This window comes from Corythoichthys intestinalis, chromosome 5 (assembly GCF_030265065.1).
Source record: "Corythoichthys intestinalis isolate RoL2023-P3 chromosome 5, ASM3026506v1, whole genome shotgun sequence".
NCBI lineage: Eukaryota > Metazoa > Chordata > Actinopteri > Syngnathiformes > Syngnathidae > Corythoichthys > Corythoichthys intestinalis.
Window position 1 is genome coordinate 25,142,860 of NC_080399.1, and position 12,788 is coordinate 25,155,647.

At 39.0% G+C, this 12,788-nt stretch overlaps 1 protein-coding gene across 2 annotated transcripts in view; it reads right to left on the reverse strand.

Moving 5' to 3' along the window:
• Window positions 1-12,788, reverse strand: part of ptprq (protein tyrosine phosphatase receptor type Q) — an 86,689-nt gene that overhangs the window by 47,693 nt on the left and 26,208 nt on the right. For both annotated transcript variants that reach the window (XM_057836673.1, XM_057836674.1), the window contains 7 exons: window positions 8,740-8,891; window positions 8,336-8,477; window positions 5,182-5,445; window positions 4,745-5,089; window positions 2,821-2,930; window positions 2,557-2,743; window positions 144-382 (listed from right to left, as the gene is read on the reverse strand). In XM_057836673.1, the coding sequence (XP_057692656.1) occupies window positions 144-382; window positions 2,557-2,743; window positions 2,821-2,930; window positions 4,745-5,089; window positions 5,182-5,445; window positions 8,336-8,477; window positions 8,740-8,891 (1,439 nt within the window). The remainder of the gene's footprint in view (window positions 1-143; window positions 383-2,556; window positions 2,744-2,820; window positions 2,931-4,744; window positions 5,090-5,181; window positions 5,446-8,335; window positions 8,478-8,739; window positions 8,892-12,788) is intronic.

The window sequence follows — 12,788 nt, forward strand, 5'->3', positions numbered from 1 at the left end:
GACAAACACATTGCATCTATCCATTTATCCAACAAAACTATGAACACAGCACTTTTGTTTTAGTGTCATTTTTTGTCATTAACTGAAAAGGGACACTAAAATGCAGTAAATACAACATGCAATAATAGCCCACACCCCTTTACCTGAATACTGTAGTCATGACCACCTTTCAGACCGTCGATGACAGCACTCAGAGTGTTGTTTTCTTTTTGTATGGTATTTAAGCTGATGTTCCTTACTAGGACCTCTTTCTCGTAGATATACACAAAGTAAGACGTAATTTGTCCGTTGGGCTCTTCGGGGGGTGTGAAGGTCACCTTGACTCGGTTTACCTCATCTGGGATGATGGACACGACTACATTCTTTGGTGGGTCTTTAGGCTCTGCGGACACACAACAGACCACAGAAAAGCATTTTAATTATTATATTATTTAATTTGGAATAAATGCTGTCATTGCTCTTTAGTGGTTTTGGGTTGAACTGCATAATAAATATATTGCATATTACCAAAATATGATTTTTACATTTGATGTTGTTACATATATATATATATATATATATACAGTATGTGTGAAAATAAGTATTTGAACGCCCTGCGATTTTGCAAGTTCTCCCACTTAGAAAAAATGGGCTGATTTGGAAATTTTCATGGAAGGTGCTTGTCCACTGTGACAGACAATCAGAAAAAAAATCCAGAAATCACAGTGCATGATTTTTTAACAATTTATTTGTATTATACTGCTGCAAATAAGTATTTGAACACCTGTCTAATAGCTAGAATTGTTAGCCTCAAAGACCTGTTAGTCGCTTTTAAAAAGTCCAACGAATAAGTGGAGTGGAGGTGGACTTTTTGAGTCTGACTTTTTGACCTGTTTGAGGTCGTTAGCTGGATATAAACACTTGTCCACAACATACTATCAGGAAGACTCCAATTCCTAACATGGTCAACACCAAACAGCTGTCCAAAGACACCAGAGACATAATTTTAGACCTCTACAAGGCTGGACAGGGTTACGGGGCAATTGCCAAGCTGCTTGGTGATATAAGACCCACTGTTGGAGCAATTATTAGAAAATGGAAGAAGCTAAACATGACTGTCAATTTCCCCGGACTGGGGCTCCATGCAAGATCTACTTCGTAGGGTCTCAATGATCCTAAGAATGGTAAGAAATCAGCCAAGAACTACACAGGAGGAGCTGGTCAATGACCTGAAAGGAGCTGGGACCACCATTTCCAAGGTTACTGTTGGTAATACACTAAGACGAGACGTCATCATGCATGGCCAAATGGTTCCCCGGCCTAAACCGGCACATGTCCTGGCCCGCTTTAAGTTTGCCAATGACCATTTGGATGATCTAGAGGAGTCTGGACAAAGTAAAGTGGTCATATGAGGTCAAAATGGAACTTTTTAGTCTTACTACCACTCATAGTGTTTAGGGGAAGAAGAATGAGGAATGCCATCCCAAGAACACCATCCCTACTGTGAAGCATGTGGTTGGTGGCATCATGCTTTGGGGGCATTTTTCTGCATACTGGACTAGACGACTGCACTGTATTAAGGAGAGGATGACCAGGGCCATGTATTATGGTATTATGAGATTTTGGGAAAAATACCTCCTTCCCTCAGTTAGAGCATTGAAAATGGGTCGTGACTGGGTCTTCCAACATGAAAATGGCCAAAATAAATAAATAAATAAATAAATAAAAAAAGTCTCCAGACCTAAACCCAATTGGAATCTTTGGAGGAAGCTCAAACAGCCCAGAAACCTAATTGATCTAAGATCTGTGTAGAGCTGTGGTGTGAAATCCCTGCTGCAGTCTGTGCAAACCTGGTGAAAAGTTACAGGAAATGTTTGACCTCTGTAATTGTAATCAAAGGCTACTGTAGCAAATATTTACGTTGATTTTCTCAGGTGTTCTAATACTTATTTGCAGCAGTATAATAAAAATAAATTCTTAAAAAAAATCACACAATGTGATTTCTGGTTTTTATTTTTAAGATTGTCTCTCACAGTGGAAAAGCACCTACTATGAAAATTTCAAACCCGCCCATCATTTCTAAGTGGGACTAACTTGCAAAATCACAAGGTGTTCAAATACTTATTTTCCTCACTATTTATATACATATATTTGTCATTGCTCCAGGTCGATATCGATTATATAAAAGCTCAATTCTGGTTTCAAAATGAATCCATTTTTATAGTATATCTTATTACCTATTCACTTAACTAGATAATTAATATACAATGTTTCTTTTTCATTAACCATTTTTTATAGATATGTTATTAACATCTATCTCCATCATGATTCCAAATTACTTCAGTAGGAATTACAAACATTCTAACTTTTCAAAGTAAATATTCTATAATATATCAAATTTGAAGGAATTAATAGTATTCTGCTCAAGACCACAGTAACCAAGACTTACCCCAGACCAAAATCAAGTCAAAACCAAATCCTTCAAAATGTGGTCTTGTGAATGTTCTTGAGTGTTACTAGTCAAAACACCACAAATCATTTGGAGTAGAGAAGAAATATGATAAATTCTCTATACACCTTCTTCTAATGTTTGAAACACAAAGGGCCCAATGGCCTTCCCATCTTCAGCAGCAAGTTCCACGGGGCCAGTGAAGGCAGTGACCATCACAGAATAAAGCGAGAATGCAGTCAAGTTTGTCACGAACACTGTGGTCAACTCCTCTGGTGCTCTGATGAAGGAGTAATTAAAACTGTGACTTTCCACCTAGAGTTGCAAGAGTTCAAAATATTCAGTTTAAATGGCAACCTAAAATGCGTTTATTTGAAAGTGAAAGAAATGACCTGCACGAGATAGGATGTCGGTCCTGAAATAATGTCTGGAGGGTCCCAGTCTATACGAAGGCTGCTGGAGGTGGGCAGCACTCTGATGTCACGTGGAGGGGCATCTGGATCTGAGAGATAGACACACATATCATCACTTCTTTCCTTTTCCCTGCTTCACTCATTAGTTCCGTTCCCTCAGGATCTGCTAATTTCAAAGATTATGGAGGAAGCATTACAGATGATTACTGTTTCGTTGCATCAATGTGAACATTTTCAAATGATTAATCATTACACTGCAACACTTGTTAAGAGCAAGGCTTAAAAGGAAAGTGAACACAACTCATTAATGAATGCACAACAGGTACGGGTGCATCATCGAGGATTTATCCATTCATTATCTTTTGCCATCTTCAAAAAGGTCATGTAGAAGTGCAGGAAAAACAAACACCACTCAATTCCCATGACACTAATTAGTTAAATGGATAGATGGAATTTTGTCACGCATAGTAAAATGATTAATAAAAGAAATTATGGTAAAATATTGGCACCTGTCGTTGCCAGAATTGTACTGTTTGAAAAAAAAAAAAAAAAAAGTAATATTTACTGTTAAACTAACAACAAACTACTGTAAAAAGAACAACATTTTAAGTGCTGTTTTACAGCAAACTCCTGTAAAAGGTATATGTGTAACTAGTCTGATTGTGGCATCACTGCACTTTCTAGATGGCAATGATCATTTGCTGCCAACCAATGAGTTAATGTAACATTGAATCTTTGTGTTTGTACTAGGGCTGTCAAACGATTAAAAATTTTAATCGAGTTAATCACAGCTTAAAAATTAAATAATCAGAATTAATTACAATTCAAACCATCTCTAAAATATGCCATAATTTTCTGTAAATTATTGTTGGAATAAGACACAAGACAGATATATATACATTCAACATACTGTACATAAGTACTGTATTTGTTTACCATAACAATAAATCAACAAGATGGCATTACACATAGACATTACATTCTTTGTGTTAAAGGGATCCACGGATAGAAATACTTGTAGTTCTTAAAAGATGAATGTTAGTACAAGTTATAGTAATTTTATATTAAAACCCCTCTTAATGTTTTCGTTTTAAAATATAAAATTTGTAAAATTTTCAATCAAAAAATAAACTAGTAGCTCGCCATTGTTGACGTTGCCGAGCGGTGACGTCACATGGGCTCCCTGCCGTTTTTCCACAGTGTCTTTAACTACGTAAGGTAGTGATTGAAATACACCACAAGGTGTCAATGGCGAGTTATAAATTACTTAGAAATCAAGCCAATGAGTGTGTTTTGTCCTTCGACTGACACCGTAGTTCCCTGTTTACTGGTCCATACATTGTACACGGTCATTTGAGTGTTGGCTTCACAACGTACGAGACCTCTCATAGTTTCTATATTGTGACTGAATATTGCCATCCAGTGTATTTGTTGAGCTAAACAAAATGTTTGAATAGAGTTTGACCAAAGTCTGAGTGAGTTTTATGTGTATTTTGCATAGCTATTTTGATTGAGAATTAACATTATTATTTTTTTTGCGATAGGAATATATATATATTTTTTTTTGTGCTTTCACTAAATGATACTTATATTTGTTGTGAAGGAGTGACCAAAGCTTATGCCAATAAACGGCGTGGTCCAATGAACGCCTGTGTCCACTCGCCTTTCTCTGCCTCTTAGCTCTCAATGTGCAAATAATTGTAATGTGTTTGAGGCAATGCATGTGCGGGTCATTCCGCGCATGCGTTAAATGCGTGAAATATTTTAACGTGATTAAATGAAAAAAAAAAATTAGGCGATATATATATATATATATATATATATATATATATATATATATATATATATATATATATATATATATATTAACGCGATAAATTTGACAGCACTAGTTTGTACTTACTCCCAGCCAAGGTGCGTACATAATTCCACTGAGTAAATTCCCCAACCCCTGCGTTGGTCACTGCTGCCACTTTGAAGCGGTAGTGTCTGTACTTTGCCAGATGATGAACCGTGATATCAGGGGCACCTTCCGAAGCGTTGACTGAAACCGTGACGATTGAATCTGCGCAGTTCGAGGTCAGTTCTCCAAGGTTTAGAATGTCGGGCTCACATTGAGTGGCGAGCAATTCCATGACCAGGTGGTACTCTTTGAGTAGGCCCGGGATGGAGATAGGGGGAGTCCACTCCAGTGTCACGTTGACGGCTGTGACCTGAGAGACGGTGAGGAATCGAGGCGCAGATGGGGCTAAACACAAAGATCAGGATTAAGGATTACATTTAACATCCATTCTGCTTGTTTTCAATTCTGGCAAAGGATTACATTGATAGCGTAGGTACCTGACTCTGAAAGTGTGGAAGCGGTGCAGTTGATTTGCTCTCCAGGTCCTACGGAGTTCACCGCGGCCACAGTGAGTAGATAGTACTGCTCTGGGGGCAGTCCACTCACTGTGTATTCTACTGTGTTGACCTGGTATGAGTCCACCTCCAGTGCAATCTCATAAAAGAGGATCTGCCCATTCGGGTTGACTGGAGGGTCCCAAGATAAATGAATAGAATCCCAGCTGATTCCTAAACATGACAGGTTCCTCACAGCTTCTGACACTGCAAACACAAAGCACAACCTTGTTGATCTTCTAAAATTAGCTCATGTAAGGATTCATGTCTGACGGAGTAGTATATCTACGTAGTTCTTTTATTAAAAGTGACTGTATTATCGCATTATGAGCAAAGCAGAGTGAATTTGTGAACTTTAAAAGGACAGAAAACATTTAGATCAGGGGTGTCCAAATCGGTCTTCAAGGGCCGCTGTGGGTCTTGGTTTTTTATTCCGACCAATCGAGCACAGACAGTTCAACCAATGAAGTTTTAGCTAAAACAAGCAGCACCGGACTAACTAGACTTGTAAGCAGTGTTGGGCACTTTACTTTAAAAAAGTAATTAGTTATAGTTACTCACTACTTCTTCCAAAAAGTAACTGAGTTACAAGTAACTAGTTACCAGGGAAAGTAACTATTTCCATTACTTTAAAAAGAAGTTGCTGTATATCAAAGAATTTGAAATTTTCTGAGCAGTATTCGAGTCAGTTGAATAGAGAAGAACAGACAGGTAGCTGTGTTATAGAACCTTGTAATATTTATTGCACCTCACCAGCAACAGATTTATCTTACACTTGAAGTGCAACAAGAATAAACAGATTTGAATTGCTTACCACAGATGTCGACAAAAGCTTTGCCCATGAAATAAATTACACTTTACATGCACGTTCTTTCCTTTAATTTCGACCAACTTGAAATAGTGTTTATATCTCCACCTTGTAAAGGACAAATTTTCCTCTGAATGCTCTGCCATCATATCCCTTCGCATCTGTTTTGCATGTGTGTGTTTGCCGCACACGCTGTTCCGGTTTGTGTGTGAAAACCCCAGCTCTGAAGTACGTGCGCTATTAGGCTCGAGCGTTTGCGTCACAGAATGGGGGATCACGTGAGATTTGACAACAACGCAGCCATATTGGAAGCAGGTCTGGCTCGCGGGACATTAAACTTTAACTTGCCAGTTCGATAAAGAGACAAACTCGTTACTAAGGAAGAACAGATATTTGATCAAACTTAAGGATGTGAACAATGTTGACCCTTACGAGCAAGCCGAAGACAAATGGAGTAAAGATGTCGACGGGCTTCCACAATTACGCAAAATTGACATTCTGCTGTATTTATTGTTTGTTGTATGTTACTAAACTCATCAGCGATTCCGAAATTACAAATCGCTACAAAGCTACGAACAGTTTTGCTGTGGATGGGTGCAGGACCTGCACATGATGACCGTATCAAACGGCAACTCCATCGTTCTTGCAAAGGGAGGCTATGTGTGTTTACTATTTTCATTGCCATGAACCTGAACGCACCCCAAGTCTTGAATGACAAATAAACAGAGCAGAGTAGACTCGGTACTACGGCTGGTAGTTTCTTCAATTTAATTTCAAAGTAAGTAACGCACCGCTTTTGACCTTCAGTAACGATAACACCGTTGTAACGGCGGAAAAAATAATTAGTTAGATTACCCTGTTACCGTAAAAATAACGCCGTTATGTAACAGCGTTATTTATAACGGCGTTATTCCCAACACTGCTTGTAAGACACACAGGGTGAGAAGCTCGGTCATCTGGGAGGGACTCGGTGTCGAGCTGCTACTCCTCCGGGTTGAGAGGAGCCAGTTGAGGTGGCTTGGGCATCTGGTTCATGTGAGAAAATTTTATTCATGCTTAAAACACAACCATTATACATCATATTTTGTATGCTTTTGTTATGCTTTCATGAGAACATTGTAGCATAGAGCATCGTTATATTAACCTGTTTGAGTGTGCCTTGACTATTGTAGACTGTATCACAATATGCCCAAATATGGACTGTTATGTTCCTGTGTTTTCCAATATGCCCTGAATGAATACAATGGGTATCTCTGGACCCCCTTATCAGATCTGACTCACTCTTTACCAGCCGGGACCAGTGCTCAAGGTCTAAGCTCAAAGATGTTTTTGTATGGAAAAATACCCAGGTTTGTGAGATGATGAGTTTCGTTTCTTAGTAAGTTTCGTTTCACGGTGGGCTTTGGCACCGCCCTTTCAACAGTATAAATGTCCAGCATCTATTTTACTTCTGGGTGATCACAGCTCCTGGCTGAATCACATCATTTTGTACCTTGTTTATAAAGCCTTCGAAACAAAGCAATCCATGGTTGGGGTCTGATTCATTTCTCATGATCGCTATCGAGGTAACACTTGTTCAAAATTGAATTTCCCTGACAGTTCAGAGGCACCGGGGACGACCCAGGAGGGTTTTGTTGTCTTGTTTTATTGGGATGAAATCCAGCACCCACTTCAGCCCTATGTGGAATTGTTTGGACACCCCTGATCTAGGTAAAAATGATGTTTATGTGAAAGATAGTAGCTTCAAAGTATTTAAGTCAACAAATTGTGAATTTCCTAGACCCGTGATAGTGGAGAAAATAATGTTTAAATGCAAAAAATAACACGGCTCATGAAGTCAGCCGCCACGCACATACAGTACACCCGCGGTCGAAGGTTTTTTGACACTTAACCATTCATTCATTAGGATGTGAAAGTGTCTCAAAACCTTTGACCGCGGGTGTGTACACAATGGGTATAACAGATGTTATGAAGAAAGGTGTACAATCTAGGCTACGTATATTTCATGGGCTAAAATAGTACTGGAATTGATAAAATGGCTCCCCTTGATAGGAGGCGGCCACTTCCTGGAAGTACTGGCTTGTATTTAACATTTTTCTACACTATCACACATCAGAAAATAAAATTATGTGTTTTTTTTGGCAATCTATAAAACAGCATTCTTTCCGCAGGGATGCGTACGATTGACATTTTTGCTTCACTATTCAAGAAGTGTATTTTTTTGTCCAGTTTCTTCCAGATGATTATCTGTCAGTCATTCATTCCATTGCCATTCCTGTCTTTTCTTACTTGATTCGTTGGTGGTGAAGGTCACAGGGCTGCTAAACTGGTTGCCATGGCCCACTCGCGTATAACTGTAAACACTAATCTCGTAGGACCTATGAGGCCTGAAGCCTGAGATGTACTCAGTGGTTGATGGACCAGATGAATTCTGTAATGATGCACATACACACACACACGTTTAAGAAGAAAAAAGAAAAAAAAAACAATCTCGATTACTTGCTGATGATATCTTATTGTATGCGCACGTGTGGGTGAATATAATGTTAACTCCGAGTGGCATCTGGAGTGTGAAATTAGAGCCGCTAATCCGTGTGACAGGTGTGTATTTTTTTACTGAGCGCATCTCCCGAGTGCTTTTTCATGTTTTCGTTATTACGGATTGGGCTTCCGGCGTGTGAAATTGACGGTACCCGGTGTGTGACGGTGTGTGTGATGAGCTCTCGGATGCGAAAGCCATACTGCAGGACCACCCCGTTGGGCTCCAGGGGGGGCTCCCAGGTCAGCCAAATGGACACTGCCGTGTGGTTGAAAATGGTCAGGTTGCGGGGAGGAGACATTGGGCCTAGAACACAAAAAGTTCTGAATCAATAGGACTTGCATTATTTGTTTTATTACTCGAATCAATATGTAGTATGTAGTCTTAGTGGCATGACTCACTTTAGACAATTATGGAGACCACTAACCACTCCTAACTGTTCCAGATTCATAGACCGTGTTTAATTTTTGTTTTCATCAATCAAGTTAAGGCTCAGATCCAGAATAAAAAAAGCAAGACTACATTTGATTGAACTGGTCAAGTTCACTTGACGCATAGACTTCACTATAAGTTGACGAGACAGCTCCTACAGACAGCTGTTGCCATAGTCGTGCACTCCCTGTGGGTGTGGTATTACAGTAATAAGGAACCTCTTTGATGAGTTGTGTGCACATGTAATGAGAAGCACAGTGAATAAGGAAGTATTTTTTCACTTAAGTCGTGGCCTTACATGTACTTAGATTGAGGAAGTACATAAAAATTTACAAGAGTTTTCAACTTTAAAAGTTCTTTGTTTTGTGATGGCCACCATGTTGGATTTTACATCCATACACAATGGCATAACTTTACATTCAAATAAACAGGTAATATTCGGCCAACAATCCGTTTTTTGGCAAGAAATTAGTAATTTAGACGTTTCTACGTCCGTACAAAAAAAAAAAAAATTCGGCTTTTACGTGTTTTACTTTATGTAACATATCAATCTAACCACGAGGGCCAGCTAACCGGCAACATGTGCTGAGACAATAGTGACATCGGAATTCAACTTAAATAAGTTGAGATTGTATTTAGAAGAATGCAAAATTAGCTTTTGTTGGGTAAAATTAAGATGATTCTGCATGCTTTCCTCAAGTATTAAGTTTCTGTTTTAAAATATGAGTGATTTATTAGCGGTTGAAAACATGTCAAAATTGCACTAAATAAAAAAAAAAATTAAGTCACTATTTCGGGCAAAAACTTGCATGGTATGTTGAAAATATAGGTGATTATCTCTGCATTTGGTGATTTTTGTGCATCTAGCGTAAAATCTGAGAATTTTATAGGAATTTGTATGAAAGTTTTGTATATAAAAAAATAATTGATTGGGATTTTATTAGGGAACGACTTTGAATTTTTTGATGCCATTACTCATGGAGACTCATATGTGCCTAAGGGAGGTGCCCGTTTTGGTTTTAGGGCTTTGGGTTTAATAGGCCCCCTGCGGAGCGGCCCTGCGCCCCGTTTCCCATCAACTGATAGTGAAGTGCATGCTTAACGCATACGTTAGGCAGAGAGTGTGAGTAAAGATAAGTTCACTTATTAGCCTGAAATCAGTTAGAAGAGATATACATACACAGTTCCTTGCTATTATTGTACAATTGCAAAAAGTGGATAAAAATAATGTTGCTGTTGTAATTTTCTTCTAGTCTGCCACTACACATGTGACTGTGACAACAGAGCTACTGAAGATGCAGGAAGAAATCCTCCAGCCTCTTTGAAAGGTGTGGCAGAAAGGCTTGGAAGTGCATTGGCTTGCCAGGGGAATCACTTCAAAGGGGAAAACATTTTTGATACACTTGATGGATCATTTGATGGACTCGAGCTGTAGTAATCCACACTAATTGTGGTGGCAAACAAGTGAGGTTGTTTTTACAATTTTTTTTGAAGTCATGTATACCAAGCCAATTAGGCTTAGTGAAATTAGTGAAATTCGGTGGTGTGGTTTGTTTGTCTCAGTATTTTTCAGTCTAGTCTGACACACAGTTGCGCTACGTAAGGACAGTGTTGTCACCAACGTGTTATTGTTAAGAATATTGTATTCATGTACGAAGAACATTTTGAATAGAAAATGTAAGAAAGGTTCGCATTACGTGTTTGTTTTCATGGTAACCGCTCACAGTTACGTCCTGTTTTGGTCTCGAGTCACACGCGCTAAGTGTTTTGGGACTGAGAAAGGCGTGTGCCAGCGCGGCGCACATTCGAGCTGAGTGCAGCCACCTGTGGAGATGTGCGAGGGAATATTAATCTATGTGCGTCCATGAATGAACATATTTTTCCTTCATTCTGGAGGGTTGGAGCGATAGGTTGGAGCTGCTACATGCATGGCCGTTTTGTAGCTTTGCCGTTGCAACGGTAGGTAGTCATCAGCAAACATTGTTTACATCATAACATTTGTGTTGCACATTTAAGCTGTGAGGTGGCATGTTTGTTTAGCATCTTTGGGATGTGTTGTAAGTCCGATTGAGTGTATAGTGCTTAGTTGCTGCCATGTTTTGTGGCCAAATTGCCCGCCTGTGTGTACGCCGTACTTCCGGGTTGTGCGCGCGCATCCGTACCTGCCCCCACCTTTGTGTTTATTGCACTCTGCAATTCATTTGTGTGTTGTTGATTATTCAGTGAATTTGCATTGTTTTACATTGGCACTGACAAGCTGTTAACCCTAACCTCTATCCCATAACCCGTAATTCAGAATTTTGGACATTTGGGTTAGTTAGTGGGATTTAATTAGTTGGTGGTGTTGATTTCAACAAATTACATTCAGTTTATCAGTTACCGTATTTTTCGGACTATAATTTGCGTTTTTTTTTTTTTTTTTTCATATTTTGGCTGGGGGTGCGACTTATACTCAGGAGCGATTTATGCGTGAAATTATTAACACGTTATGATATCATTTCACATGTTATTTTGTTGTTTTGGAGTGACACTAATGGTTTGGTAAACTTGTTAGCATGTTCTTTATGCTATAGTTATCTGAATAACTCTTAATAGCTATGGCCACGTTCGCGTTCTGCCTTTGGCAATGTGTGTTCCATTGTTTTATTGACTTTTTTTTATATTGAAATGCATGCTTTTAGATTGTGGCGCTTTTACGCCCACGTGGGGGCGCACTTGCACTTGTTTACGTGAAGAGCGCTCACACGGCAAAAGAAGACGGACAGCTACGTAGCTCTGAGTGAGTGGGTGAGTCAGCGAGAGAGAAACACGGCTGCGAACCTACGTTCATTGTTTATGCTTTTAAAATATCTCGACAGAGGCAACGTCTGTGTGTATCATCTTTACTGTTGTTGTGTGTTTTCCACCTGTGATCAGACACTTAAAGCCAGTTGTGTGGGTGTTTGAACGATGTGCTAATGCTAGCGAACGCATGCTAACCGTTTATGTCATTGCTGTAAAACAACCTAATTATCATTTATTTATGGTGATGCGAACCTGTTTGGTATCGAGGACCGAATTGATTCAGCAAATTATACGGACGTCCAGCATCGTAATTTAGGAGTTCGCTGTATAGCCAGGACTGAGCCGTAGGGTCCTGGTGAGGACAGTATTATCGCATTTCGTTTTTCATGAACTGTACATTTATTCAACATGTTGTTCTCTATTGTTTTTTTTTTTCATATATTAAATTGCCTTTCAAGATGACATATCTGTTTTATGTGTTGGATTTTATCCCCCAAAAATGCGACTTATACTCCGGTGCGACTTACATATATTTTTTCTCTTCGTTGGACATTTTATGGCTAGTACGACATATACTCAGGTGCGACTTGTAGTCCGAAAAATACGGTATTTGTTAGTTTCAGGACTCCGGAGTGGCCAAGGTAGCGCGAGTCAATGGTGGTTGAAATCAACTCAATCGACTAATTACACCTCCACTAACTCAAAGATTTAGCCTTATGTGAAAAATTCTGATCTTCCCCTTTAAATTCAATTATCGGAAACTCAATTACATGCGATGGCATACTTCTGTTGTCATTGTTATGTTGAGGCGGCAAAGGGAGAAAAATTGGGAAAAACCAACCGATAACTTATTTTTAAAGTAAATGAATCACTTTGATAATGAAGTAATTAGTAAAGTAACAAGATTTTTTTTGTCGAGGTGTAACCAGTAATCAGTAATTAAATTATTTTTTTCAAGTAATCTGTTAAAACACTGGTAAGGAAGCA